The following is an 18,841-nucleotide window of genomic DNA, read 5'->3' as shown; positions in this document are numbered from 1 at the left end:
AGGGAGGCGCAAGGGGTTACAGCATAGAGTACAGATAACTTATGATAATTACATGGCTGAGCCTGTGCTGACAAGAGATCAGAAACATCATGAAAGGAGAGAGAGAGAGAGAGGGAGGCAGAGGGAGAAAAAGAGGCAGATTCTGACAGAAAGAGAAGGATAGAAAGAGGACAGAGAGCTCACAGATAAGATGTTAAGGGACGTATTAGGAAGCAGGATACGGTCCTGTTCCCTTTCACTACCCCCCCCACCCCCCCATATCACAATATCACATGAAGCTGCTTCCACTTGCTTCTCGCTAATTGGGTTTCGGTTTCAGAGTTTTCCCCCCCACACTTAAAATCGGGAGCGACGTCCCATTGCAAATCGCGCAGCACGGGAACATGGGAGCTGCAGAAGAGTAAGCTGGCGTGTCACCATGGCAACATCGCGCTCAGGCGCGGCTTACGGCACCCGGGCTGCCCGTAGCCACATCGCCTTTTTGGCTGCTTGGTTTGCACTGGTCAGGACCTTTAGAGCCTGTCGTCCCTGATGTTCAACACAGTTCATCTGGCTTGTAGAGAACAGCCCACAAGAGGCTTCCGAGACAAAAACAAGGCAAAGCATTAACGGTCATGGTCGACAACTCGGGGGAAAATACACCCCCCTCCCCACGTGCCTGAGATTCTGTTTCAGATCATTCAACCTGACTGAGACCCGCACAAAATTATCCACCATTTTCTTTTTTATGTGTCTGAAAACAGCAACATTCACTACTAAAATCTGTATTATGTATTACTAAAAAACAAAAACATTCTAGCTAAAACTACTTCTGAACTAAGGCTGGTTTTAACAGCTTGGCGCAGCATCGATTTAGCAATAAAAAACAGCCAAGGGGTGGGTTTAAAGGGCTAAAAATACAGTTATTTATGATGAGGAGCCATAATGACCTTCACTGGCTGCCCTCTGCGATTCCCCAGCAGCCCATCTTGTTTGCCGCTTGCGTTGTGACCTGGCGACCCCGTACTGTATCGGTGCCACCTTGGCGGAACGTTACCCCGGCGTAACTCGATCGCCGGAACACGATCGCATCTTCAGCTCGGCATCGATCTTGCTGGCAGGATGATGCAGGGGGAGGCCTGGCTTCTAGAGGAAAGGCGACCTTCAGGGTCCTCTAATACGGGCCCCTGAGGGCCACTCGAGTGTGCAGCTGTGCAGGAGCTGCATCTGGAGCCCCTGAGGAAGGGGACGGTGAACGCAATCTGTCGCCTAGCGACCGCCACCTGCTTCTGGGGGGTAACGGGGGGTTTGATTTTTATCATATCCAGGTAAGAATACCTTCATAATAAAGGACAACTAGGAAAAGGTAGTGACCTGGTTCTCCTGTTTTTGGATTCCATTTCTGTGTACATCGGACACTCACTGGGGAGCAGTGGATGGAGCCTATCAGTGTAGGGGACAAGTCACAATCTCAAAGGGATGGTAGTCCACCAAGGGGAACACTGTGGGCAATTTAAGCATCTTTGGATTGCAGAGATTCTGGAGAGATTCATGCAGCACAGGGAGAACATGAAAACCACGCACAGTGTGGATGGAACTCGAACCTGCAACCCTGGAGGTTTGTGGCCATTGTGCTACCACTTCCTCTATATATAATTTGAAGACCCACAAAGAGGAAAAAAACACAAAGACTTCCCCAACAAGAATGTAAATGATAAAATATAAATAAACATATTACTGCTCTCCACAGGTCAACTTTCAACCAATAGGAACTACAGATAATCATCACATGCTTCCATGTGATTTAACCAGCCAGAGAGCTTCCGACTGGCTAAGCATCCCACTCTCAAACTATCGCATTACTCTATCGATTATTACTAACCGAGGACAGACACAAACCTGCCTCCTTATACCTCCCCCCACCAGAGCAAAAACAAAGGACCCAATGTTAAAGCAGCACTACAATAACAATTTGCAAAGCAAATAATGGGTGGAGACTCTATCAGCTGTACGGTGTGGCTCAAGTTTAATCCAATCAGGTCTCGCATGACTGATACTGGGCCGTCTGTGTTCCCAAGAAACGGGGTTTATTTTAAGACCTGGGTAGAGAAACTGACCACACATACAATGATTGTAATGCAGGGAATGATATTAACGACATGTTTAAAAGATCCATAACGCCATCGCTCATCGATTACTCATGCCTGCATGTTGAGCAGGTCATCGTTGGGATGCGTGTCGCGGGCCCCCCCCACTGTGTCCTACCATCCTACGCTGTCTGACACGCTGTGTGTTACGGCGCCGTTACGTTTTTCCTTCCCACGTTGTAGGAAAGCGGAGCTTCCAGCGTCAGGCCTCCAGGGCCGCTGGTTCGATTGCCGGCCATGTGTGTCTGCATTCGGCATTTCCTGCTACGGTCCTAAAACATGTGCTTAGGTGAACTGCCATTTCTGAATTGCACTGCGAGTAGCTGAGCCTCACCACTGACTACCTCGTGCCCCTGTGCATCTTGGGAATAGTCTTCATGGTCCCAGTGACCTTGTTCTGAATGTTGGAGATGGATGTATTGATGGATGGGAGACTAGCATGGTCCTCAGCGGTCACAACACCCTTCTGAGTGAATTAATATGCTAACATGGCCAAAGTAAAAGCACAGAGTACCAGAGGACGCAGATGAGCCGCTTGCTTGTTACACTGCCAAGTACTTGAATAATATAATAAAGTATTATTAGTTTTCATTTTGTTATCTCGCTCAAAGCCCAGATCACTTAAGTCTGCTGGCACAAGAGCAAAGGCTAATCTAATCAGGCTCACCCCCTCCCCCTCCACCCTCCCTCACTCTTGGGGGAAATGCGACAGACAGCGGTGAATCAGAGCCAGGAGCTGGAGAAGATGGACTGAAAGAAGCTGTATTGTATTCTCAAGCTGTCAGCCAATCAAAATGCCCCCAGGCCTTGGTTGTAAGCCCACCCCTTTTTTGTGATTGGAGGCTGGCCTTGATATAGATATCTGTGGAACATCATGCCATGTTAGCTTTTAGGATGGGAAATCAAACTTAATTGGATGACAGCGGGACGGCTGTGTTGTAACCCACAGAAAAATTAGAGCGAATCCAATTTGGTTTGTTCAGTTAGGCCTCCCGGATTTTGGACGGCATAGGAAGGGCCAAAGATAGAGGCTTTTTAGGCAATTAGGGTGGAAGCGCATGGGGCCCTAATCTGGAAAATGTCAGTCAAGGGTCACAGGGGCCAGGAAAACGACATCACCACGTCTACGATGATCCTGACTGGCCTGTAGCACTAACAGCGAATCTGAACGACATCAGCGCATGACTCTCCATGACATAACTAACCCTGACCCTGAAAACGTGCGACTTCTGGGAAACTTTCACCCTCTCTGAGGTTCACTACTCCGGAACTACAATATACAATAACAGTCTAGCCCACTGATCCGAGGTGAACATCTCAAGGCCCCAGGACCAGGCTGCAGGCTAAGGGTTCTCCATCCAGCCTAGGAGCAGCTCTGCAGTGGCATCAGGGGGCGGAGTTGCTGTTTTCTCACAAATCGGCAATGATGTCTTGCGTCTAAGTACAGCGGTGAGATCGGGGAGAGGTGAGATCCCCTGGTTCCGTTGGAAATGATCCTAGAGGCTGCGTGGGTGGCCGTGTTGAGTAGCAGACACACATACACGCACACACACACACACACACACACACACACACACACAAACATGAATATTATAGTCTATAAATCCCAGAGAGCACAAGCGCCTGGCCTTTTAACTTTGTGCATAACGGAGTCATACTGATAAAGCACACAGATGATGCAGCCAGGGGGGCCGACAATCAAACAGCTGCCTGATTTGTATATGTCACATAATCCATCCATAGATTATACAAATAAAGATGTTTATTTGCTCACAGCACACTGATTTTCCGCCAAGCACGTAATTGGGCTAAGCGATATATAACAAGGGTAAGAGTTTGATGTGTTGACGGGTCTAGGCTCGGGTTTTAGGTCGAGAGGAGACCCCACCGCACCATTTCTGTCATGTATAATGGATGGAACCTAAAAATACAAGGTGCTCGAGGTAGAGAGGTGGGGGGCGGAGGGAGGTCCTCTTTGAACAGCTCAGCGCTGGGTCGTCGCAAACCGCCTTTGAAGATCGGGACACAGCCCTGCCCCGCCTCGTGCCAGCAAATTCTAACCAGCGATTAGCCAGAGTGGAAGACAGACGTGGAAATGATGACTGCAATGAGACTGGTGCAGGGAGGGAGAGCTGAGTTTTCCCCACAGAGGAGCCCAGGATCTCGAACCAGGGCTCAAGATATGTTGACAGGCAGCGGCTGCTCGATCAGATACTGACAACATCAGCACTCTTTCTCTCTCTAAACTCCGCCCACTGGTTTGCCTTGCGATAAACAGTGCCTGGATACACCTATGCCGAATCATCCCATTTTAACAAATATTCTGCCAATGGTCAACGTAGTGTGTAGCTCAGTGTGTTAGATCACCATGCCCGTGACTGTAAGGTTGCTGGTTCAAATCCCAGGGTTGGAAAGGCTCCAAATCCCAGTTGCTCCAGTGTGTGTCTAATCCAGCATTACCAATTGTATGCCATTTTCAATAACAACATAAATAAAATGTAAATACTGTAATCTAAAGCTCCAATCTGCCCATGTAGATGATTAACTGCTAGGTGTCAGTCTCCATAAGAACACAAGACAAGACATTCATGATGAAACTGAAGGTTGGTATTGTGGATCCTCCCAGAAATGCATTTCTGACCATGTTTGCAAACCATTTTATTAAACAAACACACTCTACTGATTAACATCCAGTCTTCTAAACAGTTTCCATAACAACATGTATCATTCTTGGAAGATTAAGTGTGAATCCTGTTGAAACAGGACAGTCACAAATATTTACAGGACTGCAATCATGGAGATAATTGCCGTTTACTGCTCCAACGCTGCAGTCGCTCGGGTCTTTTAAGTCAACGTCGCTTACTAACAGGATTTAAACATGAACTGCTCTTCCTGAGACAACCCACAGCAGCAAAGGGAAGTCAGAGACGGAGACACAGGAAAGATGCAGGGAACTGACCTACGCAAGCAGACGACGTTCATCTCTCCTAAATACTGCAGTCTATCTGTGGGAACCCAATACCAATACATCAAGGGGCAGATCAACATATGGCTAAAGACAGCACTGCAACAGAATCGACCAGCTTGTTCTTTGAGAGGAACCTTAGAGCCTTCCTGTAATGATGAACACAAATTAAATCCTAGGCATGTTCAGACTGTAAACAGGACTAAGAGTGACATTTATTTGCCACAAAATACAATTTAAGAAAAATCAAATTAAAGGGAGACTTTAAAAGCGCTATAAGAAGTAAAACGATAAATGTACTTGTCCTGTAGAGCTAGAATGTGCTTTTGAGATGCAGGGATAGTATTACCCTTAAGCTGTGTGTTAAACAGGTCATGGTGACGCGTGAATCTGAAGCCTATGTAAACAAACACTTAGCAGTTATACGTACTTATAATCCGGAATAGGAGTGAATATTCTGAACATAAAAAGAAGTATTTTCAGCTGCTGTACTCTGTACATGTTATGTGAAAACTCACTGCATTGGGGAGGATGAGAGTGCTAGGAAACCCGAAGGTAAGCGAGGAAGAGTGTGACCAGCACAAAGGAGGATCGACCATCACCACCGTGAACATTTCACGGGGAAGCCTACAGACCCAGCCTGAATGTTCCGGACAATTGTTTATATTTAATTTATTATCACTATTATCCAAAGGACAAGTATTTCTGAGAAAGCAGGATCAGATAGTAACTGGGGGTTAAGGGCCTCGCTTAGGGGCCCAACGGCGACATCACTCTGCCGCCCTTGGGATTCGAACCGACGACCTTTTGATCATAAGCACAGCATCCAAACCCGCTTAGGCACAATCCTCAGCACGAGAGATTGTTCTGTTACTGCTGGGATTTGATAACACCTAATTACAGAGATAAAAAATAAAACTTCCCAATAAAACATCCCAAAATAAGACATCCCAAGCATGTGACACATGATTGGTCGCCATGATGCATAACGACAGGCTGTGCAGCCTGGTTTAACAGGAACAGACCGCATATGACCGCCGGCTGACTTCCAGGGTCATGCGGCCCACAGTGGATAGCGGTTTGCCTTGCATCACTCTCTCTGAATCACCAGACAGGCATCCTGCATCCCGGCGCAGTGGACAGCGGCTGCCCAAGGCCTTTACAGATTCAAAGTGTTTTATTGATCGTGTCCATTGGAATGCTCACTCATCCAGCCACAAACGGTACAGGAAAATAACGGCATAGAAATAAACGGCGGCTTGGTGCCATTATGACTTATGCACCTGTATATGGTTACTGCCATCTAGTGGCCATTTGATGTAATACACAAATATGACATTACCACCCTTGGATATTCTTACACGATCTGTATTGATTTAAAAAAAAGAAAGAAAGAAAGAAAGAAAGAAAGAAAGGAGAAGGAAAAACTTCTAGAAGAGTGAGCTTCACACATCAGTGATTACAGATCTGTGAAACACCCCATCTTATTGGAATAAAGATGAAGAGTAAGACTCCACTAAACAATCAAATGAAATACACACGCTCAAGTCAGACAAGCTGAACTGCAAAATAAAACCACTGCAAGGCAGCATCAGAAGAAAGGCATAGAGATGAGGCCACAGAGAAACTGGGAATAATATAATTTTGGAGAAAAGCAACGACGTAAAGTAACTGTGAAACATAGGCTTCCGATATCACACTAAAAAGATGACATATTGAAGCTTTCATAGCCGGACCTATCAGTGCAGCGGGAACCTTATGATACATGCTTTTAAATCTCCCCTGGCGGACTGAGATTGCTCCACTCTAAAAGGTGCTGCTCGATAACATCGATTCGCTGTTGGAAGCCGCACAGGAGTCATTAATTATTAATGACACACAACAGGTCGCCGGGGACGACGAGGAAGGCCTTTCCCGGCAGAGGGAGAGCTCCGCCCACCAGGACACGGCGGCCTGAAGCCCATTGGGTCCCGAGAACTAATGGGGCGGAGACAGCAAAGGCTTCCCTGTTCCCTAGCACACACCCCCCCCCCCCCGAAAGCCCCGGCACCTCTGCACCAGAACTCTCATGTTGCATTAACTGCATTACTGTGGCGACGGACTGCCCATGGCGGGGGGAGGGGGATTCTGGTCCCCATGCAGGAGAAATATAACAGTTGGCAATTTGATGTTTAACAGCTAGGGATGAGCACTGTTTCAAGAATAATAAAGAAAACAACAATTGGGGAACATAATACAAGAAATACAGATCAGCTTAGCATACCAGAGGAAGCCAGTTTTATGATTCTGATGGGGAATTACATTTCAGTTCAATTTTATTTACAGTATATAGCGTTTTTGATAACAGTCATCGCCACAAAGCACTTTACGTTTTACTGGCCCACATTGCATACAGTGCTAAAATACAGGTAGCTCAAACCCTTAAGTAATTCAGACTTTATGCAAGTCCTATTTACACCCCTTACCATTCAAGATACCATCCATCCATTCATCTTCCAAACCGCTTATCCTACTGGGTCGCGGGGGAGGCAGGGAACAACCCAGGATGGGGGGCCAGCCCATCGCAGGGCACACTCACACACCAGGCACTCACACATGCACTCCTACAGGCAATTTAGTAACTCCAATTAGCCTCAGCATGTTTTTGGACTGTGGGGGGAAACCGGAGTACCCGGAGGAAACCCCACGATGACATGGGGAGAACATGCAAACTCCACACACATGTAACCCAGGCGGAAACTCGAACCAGGGACCCAGAGGTGTGAGGCAACAGTGCTAACCACTGCACCACCATGCCGACCCGTCAAGTTACCTTATAGTAAAAAAACACATAATCCAAAAATACAATAACAGTACGTATGTTTTACTAAAGTGTAAATTTACTTAGAAGTATACCTCACCTTTTTGTATTTGCACTGCCCTAAAAACTCTATGTTCTTTGCGTTAGTCCGGATTAATTTTATGCAAGTTGAGAGCTGCCTGTACATCAAAAGACGTTACATTGTCGGCATAAACAGTGTGATTAAGTGCTATTAAACGATTAGCATGTCACTCTGCGGTGCGAGCTTGCAGCCAACGCTTGACATCCACACTGGGGGGCAGGTTCAGCCGCACAGAATCGCTCTCGCGCCGGTGACATTCAGGGCAGTATCACACACACGGACACGTGTCACTCAGGCTCCAAATCTCTCAAGGCGAACGGACGAGAACAAATGCGAATCCCTGAAGGAGTCGGTTGCTGCAACGACCCGCTGGAAAATAGCACCAGGCCCTTGGGACCAGGGGTGACATAGAGGTAGCGTATGTGGATGACGCCTCCACTCAGATATCCTTAATCACAAAAAAAAAAAAATACATAAAAACAACAAAATAGGTCACCGAGGGGCGGCATGGTGGTGCAGTGGTTAGCACTGTTGCCTCACACCTCTGGGACCCGGGATCGAGTCTCTGCCTGGGTTACATGTGTGTGGAGTTTGCATGTTCTCCCCATGTCATCGTGGGGTTTTCTCCGGGTACTCCGGTTTCCCCCCACAGTCCAAAAACATGCTGAGGCTAATTGTATTTGCTAAATTGCCCGTAGGTGTGCCTGTGTGTGTGAATGGTGTGTGAGTGTGCCCTGCGATGGGCTGGCCCCCCATCCTGAATTGTTCCCTGCCTCGTGCCCATTGCTTCTGAGATAGGCTCCGGACCCCCCGCGACCCAGTAGGATAAGCAGTTTGGAAAATAGGTCACCGGTGCCACACAGATGAGGGACACACAGAGTGTGCACAGCAGTGACAGATAGCGAGTGGGTGGGACACATCGCGAGGAAACTAGGCCTGACAGCAGGGCCTGTATTTACGAGATGGTACCGGATCTGGAGGTTCTGAACTCCGCACTAATACAGGGGTCTGGAATCGGATTGGGAGCTCTCCTGGGTTCTGAAAGCCGCTCTCACACACCCCTGGCCAGGAGCTGTCCTTGGTGCTGAAAGCCAGGACGCTAACACACTAGCACCCTTACCGTGCAACTACATCCAGCCTTGCAGCTCCAAATACTGTGTAGATGTGTAGATACCTTATAACTTAAAATAGTCCCCAGTTATTATAGGGAATGACCTTCTGGCAGCTCTGTGGGACCTCTTCTCCCTCCCTACCAAGCTCTCCCAATAACCTGGACCACCTGGGAGAGCCCTCAGTATGAGGCTAGGGGTAAATCAGGAATGTTAGAATTACCTGTTAGCTTGGGTCCTCCCTGACCCCATGTGACACCTGAGCTTAAACAGGATAGTTAGCATTTTCTGGCCACTCTGCCTTGTTCTCTTCTATTCAGGGAACCCTGACCAGGACCCGGAATACTCCAAGATGAGAGGGCACAATGAGAACAGTGTCCAACCTTAGTCGGGATATGGGGACCGGGCCAGAACAAACCCAGGCACTCGGTCCTGCGGGAGCTATGGACCCCAGTACACCAGCCCCCCCCCCCCCCCCCATTATAAACCACGGGGTCACAGGAATAAATGCACTTTCACAGAGAAGCTGGGCTGAAGTCCATTTGGGCCGACTGATATACCAGAACCCAGAATGCTTTGCATTCAGACAGGGCTGCCCACTCATGCCCGGTGGGGGGGCTCCAAACAGCCCGCCTGCCTCGCGGGGGAAAGCAGAGACATGAGGACCGGCAAGCTGGCCACCGATTAAAACGGAAATGAGCTTGGCACCCCGCTGGACAAAGGGCAGAGATAAGAGAGATCCCTGATAATCCCTGTTCATTTCCTGCCTCAGTAATGAAGGCACCTTTGATGTCAGCGAAGTGTGTGACCTGATGCCGGCATGAAAAGGTGGCCAGGAATGACAATGTGCCACTGCAAGACGCGATCGGCGCACACACACACACACACACACACACACACACACACACACACACACACACACACAGACAGTCAGAGACAGATAGAAACAGAGAAAACATTCCAGCCAGTCTTCCAATCTCACTGGCACCACCAAAGATACTAAAACCACCAAAACTTTGTTTATCACTTTTCATCCATTTTGTTTGCACATTAGCGACTGTTAATCGCACCAAAATCCTTTCATGAATGCATGTACACCATCACACACTGCGAACCTAACCTGCTTTTAATCGCAGCGGGGAGATGACGCTAAAATAAAGCGGTCTGACAGATTTTCCCTGTTCCCTCTCACGCCAGGTCTAAATCCACCCGGCTTAAATCCCTCAGGCCGGAAATCAAAGACCCATGAATTATGTTTTCTTTCAATTAGCAATTAATTTGCACCTGGCACCGGCTAATTCCCCATCCAAATGATGAATCCGATAAACCGGCGGAGAAATGAGTCGCACTGAGAATCAGCATGAGGAGAGACAGCCAGACCTATGCTTACCCCCTACGTTTAGACCCCTTACCCTACAAAAGAGGGATAGGAGCAAGGGTACGCATCTTGGCCTGACGGGCCTTGGCTCTGATCGCAGCCAATCAGAGCGAAGCCACACCCAGGTCCAGACACACTCCACAGATACAGGGTCGTTAGCCCTTAATTCTCTCCCAGTGGACATTTTGTCGATAGGAGTCGTCAGGGTAATTTGTGGAGTGTCACACCGTAATGATCCTGGCGCTTTCTTCACCTCCACACAACCGCCGCTATAAGTGAGGCAAAACACCACAAAACATCATTTCCTGGATACCGCTTCCTATTAACTTCCCTCCACATAACGAGGTCACGGCTCTTGCTCAAAAGGGTGTGCGTCTTTAAACCACATGCAATAAATAAATAACAAAAACACTCATATACGTATATATATATATTTTTTTTTTTAAATCACAACTTTCATCTGGGTGACAAGCAGCAGTTAACTGGCATGTCGGAGAGGGTCATAAATATTTAAATGTGTTGTATCTTTGGCAGGAGCGACATCATTATATGATCAACTCATTTAGCCCGAGTACATTATGTCTGTACTGATCCTGTCCATCGGGGGTGGGTGTGAACAGAAAGCAGTGATTTTTAGCGCATCCTCCCGAATATAACACCATTCCCTGTGATGCACACATCCCCCTACATTTGGCTATTTGATAAACGGATACACACACAGAGGTGAAGCCAGGCACCACCGAACAGGAGACAGGTCTGTGGAGAGGTGACGGAGAGTGGTTCTGGAACCTTCTCCCTAGTCACATTAGCCTCATTGGCCTGCCACACCGCTGAGTTTATGCTCTGCTGCTGTTTATCCACGACACCTAGTGGCCCAATCAAACGTTGACCCAGAAGCCCCACCCTGTGAAAGCTCCGCCCCCCAGAACAGATACAACTTATAAAAATAGCCGTTACCCATTGTTAGCTGGCCATAACATGAGCTAATGGACCAATATAGCTGTTTTGCACAACTACGGCAATGACTGGCCTGTGCTTACCTCAAGGGTTCAGCACCTCAGAGTCACTCCTATTCCTTCCAGGCCTCCCTTCCTCCATCCCCGAAAATGAATGATGACTGAAGCATCTTTGTGCGCTGACAAGCTCCAAAGATACTATAAAACCCTGCTGATTTATAGATCCTGACGGTACTCGTCAGTATCCAAGCCCAGTCCCTCATCCCCGGGGAAACCTGCCCACAGCTTAGAAAGGGAGGAGGGGGAGGGATCTGTCACACACCTCTGAGAGTCATAAGGGCATCAGACCCACCAGGGTGTAGCAGAGTGGAGGTCCACAGGTCAATCCAATTTAGCCCGATTAAAGACAATTCTCGCGTCAATCGATGAACTTGATCTCTTTCACATTTTGAATGTCGAGAAGGTCATAATGTCTAAACATTATACATTTCAGAAACAAAATAGCATTAGGAGGCCTTATTTCACTGATCACATTTCCTTATTGTCCTTTAATGACAATAAGCTTTAGAAAGAAGCATGGAATCTAGTTTTAGACTAAAGCGGTGATTCCCAATCCAATCCTCGGGGACCCACAGACAGTCCACACATTTAGATGGAGCAAAAACACGGATCCACTGTGGGACCCCAAGGACCGGATTAGGAAACACTGGACTAAAGCATCAGCTTTTCTGGAGTGAAACACCAAGCACCGAGAGAGAGGGAGGCGCCTACCACAGTGACGAGGTGTCTGACGGAGATGGGGGCGTTCTCCACCCGCACGTCGTCCTCGGTGCGAGCCAGAAAGCCAGCTGCCTGCTCGGGGGGTGCCTGCCGGAAATGGGGGGGTGTGATTAAGGCGGGCCGAAGCTTGCCGATCCTGGCCCACGACTGGCCGTGTGGCAGATTGCTGGGGAGATCATTGAGGTGGCCGGCTGGTGGGTGCCGGTGCAGCTCATCCAGCTGGTGATGGTGTGGGTTACGGACGACCTTCATGCTACTACCCATAACCCCCAGGTCCACAGTCTTTCCAAGCCTCTCGGCACGCCGGGTGACCAGGACCGGCCACTTCACACGGTGAGCAGCCACAAGAGAGTCGTGGTCTCCAGACAAACATCCTGGACAACAAAAACAAAGAGAGCAGTTGTTAAACCAGATACCCTCCCCATACCCATAACCAGTACAGGGCTGTGACCAGTCTGGAACCTATACCAGGAACGCCAGAGTGCCAGTCCAGGGTCACACTGGACAAGATGGCTGCACATAACTGGGGATAAGGCAGGGGGCACCTGGACAGGATGGCAATCCATCACAGGGCACAAAACATATGATCAAATTAGTGATACCAGCTCATCAACATGCAGGTTTTTGGACTGTACAAAGCATCCAGAATAAATTAGAAAGACCTAAAACTGTGTCATCATTGCACCTAAATAAGATGCCATGAGACGTTCAACAAAACCCATCTTCACCACTACAAAACACTCAAGAAGGCTAAACTCCTAGGGTCTGGATCCAGTGACCTAAATTTGACTTGGAAAAGCAAAGCACTTGTACCTGAGATTTCAAATATCTTAGCGGTGAATGTGAGAAGAAAATAACTGCAAACAGACTGATGACTGTTCTGAGGCTGAACCAGGGCAGCAGCAGAGAAAAGTCTCTCCCCCGTTTGAGGATTTTACAGGAATGCCGGAATCTTCCGGGCTCCCCAGTGAGCCGGAACGCTGGTATAAGCTTTGAGTTAGCAAAGACACACAAGCACCTCAAATATTTACCTATGTTGCATACAGCACACACCAAGGGCCCCATTAATTAGCTGCTTTTCCGTTTCAGAATTCTCTCTGAAGTTTTATTTTGCTCTGAATATATATCAAGAAATATATTAACCAAAGGGAAAAAAACCACACAAGCAAAAAAGCCTGAGTATCCTAACCCTCAGCATTATTTAGTTTTAATGGACAGCCAATGGCGATTAGTTCCTTACCAGAGAAGGATCTTTACCTTTATTTAGCAGACGCTGTTATCCAAAGTGACATACGATTGAGTAATCAGGTTGAGCCAGTCCCTGCAGCCAATGAGGTTAAGGGTCAGGCTCTGGGCCACTTCAGTGACCTTGCTTTGCTGACCCTGGGACTGGGCCAACGACCCTGCCGCTCACAGGTATCCCAAACCACTCAGCCACAAACAAATGTCAGTGGAGGTTTGCCTATGAGATGGGGGCAATTTCCCAATTTTCTGCATATAAGAGACTGCAATTAAATTTGATCGTTTATTTGCCAATGTCAAAAGCCACAAAAAATGTCAAACATGCAGCTTCAACTACATGGTTTCAGATCCTTAACCTGGCGTCCGTCTGTTACAGTCTTGACGAGACGGAACCAGGGCCCGCAGAAAAGTGGGCCATCCTTTTCGGCACCAAATGGTGGAAGAAAATCAGTTTACTTCATCCGTTCATCTTCCATAAGCACTTATCTGGGAAAGGGTCACGATGAGCTTGGACCCTATGGCAAGAACTACTGGCACATGGCAGAAGAAAGCCTGGATTGGATTCGCTTCAAATATTAGAGAAGGAAATTAAAATTTCTGCAATCTGTTGGCAGCAAACACATTTCGTCTCCCATCCAATCCAATTCTCGGGGACCCACAGATAGTCCATATTTTTGCAAAAACGTGGACTGTCTGGCAGGGAGTTCAGAGGGAGCAAAAACATAAACCAGCTGTGGGTCTCGGAGGACCGCATTTCCCTGTAGTTTGGTTATAAATGATGAGAAGTAAGACTTCCCAAAGACCTCGGATAGCTTCATACGTGAATCAAAGCCCACCTTCATCAAAACATGACATACTTGCTTGGTATATAGGTCACAGATTATGTACCTGCCCTGAACCAAAAAAAATTAAAAATCAGTCCCTATGGATCAGATGCTGATGAACTCTATAGCCAGTTTGACAATAATGCACATTAACTGACATTGTACCACAGCACTGATGAATTCTGGAATCTGATGACTCTGCTTGTCAGGCATTAACACTATTTCATGCACCCCCCCCCCCCCCCCCCTTACCAGATTGCCGTGGAACACAAGTTTGCATTAGTTTACTCATAGCAGGGTATGAAACATCAGACTAACTCGGCCTACAGGTTTCTCTCATCCACCAACACTTGTCTATAACAACAGCTAACCCCAGGCTGATTACGAAGAGTTGTACTTCGCCTCCTTTGTATTCAGACTCATTCTGACGCTGAATGGATCGCAGATATACATACACAAGCAAATATTTGGGGGGCGGACAAAATAACAGGAACATGAAAAAGAACTGTGTGTCATGGTTTTTCAAAAAAAAAAAAAAAAAAAAACATGGGGAAGATAGTGGCACAGGAGGTAGTGCTATTGTTCGGCAACCGGAGGGTTGCAGGTTCGAGCCCTGGTTCTTTCTGACCCCATGAAAGTGTCCTTGAGCAAGACACTGAACCCAAAATTGCTCCCGGTGAGCAGGTTGGCACCTTGCATGGCAGCCTCCGCCACCGGTGTGTGCATGTGTGTATGAAGTGTATAGCCCTTTGAGTACTCGTAAGAGTAGAAAAGCGCTATATAAATGCAGTCAATTTACTATTTAATAACTTTGACACAACGAAATCCCGATTATAAACGGAGTTACAGAAGTGCGTAATTTTAAGTGCAAAGCCAATTAGCAGGACTAGTCAACTAAAAGAGATTTGACAATCGGCAGTTTGATATGCAAGCTTTCAAAGCAACATGGGGCAGATCCCGGCATTCCAAAGGGAATAGACTGCAGGTGCAGGGGCAAGATTACTTAACCCAATGCCAAGATGCATAACCTGCTGTAAAAAGCGCTAAACCTGAACCCCTAAGCGACAGGCAAAGGCACCATGCTCCAAGAAGCCACCTTTCACCCTTTTTACTGCATCCAGATGGCTTTACGCTTGGAGGAAGCTGAGAGATGCTTTCACACAGCCCGTCTTAGTCTGGGCAGCCATATCATACAAGTCATCAGATCAGACACAATGACAGCTCTGCATAATCATACAAAGACCAAGGAACACAATCATTTGCGGAGTCCAGGCACAGCATTGTAAAGCATCGTTTCCTCCCACAAGATAATTCCCCTCAAAACTACACTAAATTAATTAAAAATGGTTTCACACCCGCGGCCTGGGTCACATGTGTGCGGAGTTTGCATGTTCTCCCCATGTCGTCGTAGGGTTTCCTCCGGGTACTCGGCTAATTGGAGTTGCTAAACTGCCTGTAGGTGTGCATGTGTGAGTGAATGGTGTGTGAGTGTGCCCTGCGATGGGCTGGCCCCCCATCCTGGGTTGTTCCCTGCCTCGTGCCCATTGCTTCCGGGATAGGCTCTGGACCCCCCGCGACCCAGTAGGATAAGCGGTTTGGAAAATGGATGGATGGATGGATTCACACCAAGATCAACTGCCCTGCTTGTTTGCCTGCTATCCCTGCCCTACACACTGCTGATTACCTGGATAATCAGGGATAGCTGGAAAAACAAGCAGGGCAGTGGGTCCCGAGGACCGAGTTTGAGAACCACTGACATAGAGGGTCAGGAACCCAGAGCGCAGAGATTTCCACTTGCTCCATACCTCAGAGGCATTTTGTTTTCATGCATGGTCCAATTTCCCACTAACCACAGCTGAGGAATTGTTTGACAGCTTTCAAAGAAGAACTGAAGCTGCTATGGACAAGGACATAATGTTTGGTTGAGGTCTCCAACCACTTGGGGGGAGTTGTACTGACTGTATCTCTTCCATAATTTACACCCATGGTTATGAAGACAAAGGGTGGCCCTGTTCCTTATTAGGTACATAATTAGCTTCACTGCTTCCTTTATTTTGTCAACATACTGTATAGTGTGTGTGTATATATGTACACATACATACGCAACACAAGCCCTGGCAGCTGTACAGTATGGCGTAAAGCTTGGAATGGGGATCTGCTCCTGTCCCTGTAGATGAATTACGCATCATGCTCACACCTCTTATTGAGCAGCCCATCCCCTGGCCGCTGTCGGGAGAGGCTTGGGACTAGCAGACATGTTCCCACAGGTTCCACTGAACAAACGCCGAGGTTGTCGGAGAAACACTACAGCACCCGAACAGAGTCTGCAACACGTTCGCCTAGGGGGTTTGTGATCGGTGAATCGCAACCATGAGAAATGTAACCATGTTATAAACAGGTATTTCTTTTTATGGTTGACTCCAAGTGCCACGCAGAATGCCTTCTCCTGTGCATAAGACACCGGTGGTGGTGGTGGTGGAGATTGCGGTTTATTCACCTGGCAAGCAGTTTTACATCGACGCAGAAAAGATTCTCACTCGATTTGATTAAATGGGAGAAATCTGTACAAGTCTTCCATAGGAAAGCAGGTAGCAGAAGCAGAGCGGGATATTAAAAACGCTTACACTACAGCATGTCTCCATCCTGCAGCCTATCTCCAGGGGATCAGTGCAGAAAACCAACTGAACACATGACAGTGGCAATAATTCATTACATTTAAAGAACTAACGCCAATCGATCGGGTGATAAACACGTTTTATTCATTTAAAACAAACATAAATGTATGGGGAAGACTAGTAAAACTAGTCTTTTTACGAGGTTATATGCTATGGGATTATTGGCATGTTGATCGCAGACAACGCCGATAAATAACAGAAACTTAATTTCCTCCTGATGCGTGTTAATTCCATTACGGATAAGGCGACGATGATTTTGAATATCGCAACGCTGAAAATAGCAAAAATCTGCTTGTTATTCAGATTACACAACCGCTTAGTAAACAATATAATAAAGGGCATACGCATCTCTGTAGGCTTCAGCTACCCATTCAAATGCATAACTGGATACAGGCTACAAAGACGTATACAGAACCGAAAAAAGCTGAACATGCACCATCTACAAAAAAAATATCTCTTTTCTGGATACGGCTGGAAATGCAGGCGGCTCTCTGAATTTCTCATTAACAGTACATTAGTTAATAGCAACTAATGCCTGATAAATAACGGAAGCTCACCTGAAACGCCAAACTGGAGCAGAGCGCAGACGAGCAGCCAGCAGCCGCGTATTGCCGGCATGTTTGTGGTTCCTGCTGCCCCAGATCTACGGTGAAATTTTGCACCGGCTCCTGCCCAGGGAGGGGGGATAAAATAGTCTTTTAGTGTTTTACAATGACGATCCGGCTACGTTTCAATCATCTCGGATCACCTTGCATGCACAGTCACTTCCTAAGACTGGTATGGGAGGGCTCCTACTGCTACATAATTTATAGGAGGCCAGTCCGGCGCTTAACCCGCAAATACACGCCAGATTTCCTCTGTTTACACGCGTCGCACGGCGATTTTCTGCGCTCTTCTTCCTTGATTAAAAGGGCTGCGAGATCTTAATTTAAAAAGCTGACACGAAAATCATTACATACACGGCGAACATTGCACTACATTGGCGAAAGTGGTGCGCTTCACAAAAACATTATAGATGTGACCTTTATTGCATTTTATGCGCATATAAACCATTTAAAGCCGACTTGTTATTGTCTGATATTATAATACGCGTTTATCATCCAGATTGTGGACAAAGACTCATTTTACACAATGCGGCTGTCAACAGAAATGCAGGGAGCGATATAATTTCTACATTGATGTAAACAGTCAAATAAGCATTTGTATTAAAGCTCTTTGTGTTGTTAGCTCTTGTTTACATGTCTGACACATATTTAAGAAGAAAAAATAATCAGGATATCTGAGGAGTCATAATATTTACGCAAAAAAACCCCAGTGTGGTTATTTGAACGCCGAGTGCGCTCAGCTGTGCATTCTGATTGGTCAGCCCACTATTTCTGCGCTGATACCACGTGATCAGCTTATTGGTTCATCATTCTGCATCTTCTCCAGGCACTGCTCGGGGCCTGGTAAATGCAGCATGTGGTTTGCGGTGAGGGGCGGGGGCGGGTTGTCAATAAATTATATTAGCCTAGTTTTCTCTGAGATGCACAAGGGTGTGGCTTTTACAGCAAGCCAGTTCCCAGAGGTCAGAACAGAGTTACATTGATTTGGAAAAGCAGCCATTTTGCCTGGTGGCCTGTGCCATTAAAGTGGGTGAAATTTATGACAGAGTACTTAGGACAGTGTCTGTGATCACCCCAGAGATAGTAATCAGAGACTGCCCAGATTGTATTAAGGATGGTAATGCGGTACGTTTAGTACGTCCTAAAAGTAATGTCTCCCTCGTCTGGTCTCATATCACTACAGAGAAGAATTTCCTTTTAGTGGCTTATGAGTCACATTGAGAGATAAATAAATAAAGTTACAAAGTAATTCTGGCAGCAGGTTCTGATTTGTGTTGGTTTTTTTACATCTGCGGGACA

General features: G+C 47.0%; 1 protein-coding gene across 2 annotated transcripts in view; it reads right to left on the bottom strand.

The window, feature by feature from the left end:
• The window catches only part of ptprr (protein tyrosine phosphatase receptor type R), a 49,837-nt gene extending 32,051 nt beyond the window's left edge, over nucleotides 1-17,786 (bottom strand). Inside the window, exons 1-3 of one of the 2 annotated variants that reach the window (XM_049005523.1) lie at nucleotides 17,686-17,703; nucleotides 17,495-17,605; nucleotides 12,188-12,570 (exon numbers count right to left, since the gene is read on the bottom strand). In XM_049005523.1, the coding sequence (XP_048861480.1) occupies nucleotides 12,188-12,570; nucleotides 17,495-17,605; nucleotides 17,686-17,692 (501 nt within the window). In that variant the 5' untranslated portion in view covers nucleotides 17,693-17,703. Of the gene's footprint in view, nucleotides 1-12,187; nucleotides 12,571-17,494 lie in introns of both variants that reach the window. The other variant, XM_049005534.1, reaches the window with a different exon arrangement.
• Nucleotides 17,787-18,841: the final 1,055 nt, after the last annotated feature.

Source organism: Brienomyrus brachyistius, chromosome 1 (assembly GCF_023856365.1).
Source record: "Brienomyrus brachyistius isolate T26 chromosome 1, BBRACH_0.4, whole genome shotgun sequence".
NCBI classification, from domain to species: Eukaryota; Metazoa; Chordata; class Actinopteri; order Osteoglossiformes; family Mormyridae; genus Brienomyrus; species Brienomyrus brachyistius.
This window is presented reverse-complemented; position numbering and strand designations above follow the sequence as displayed.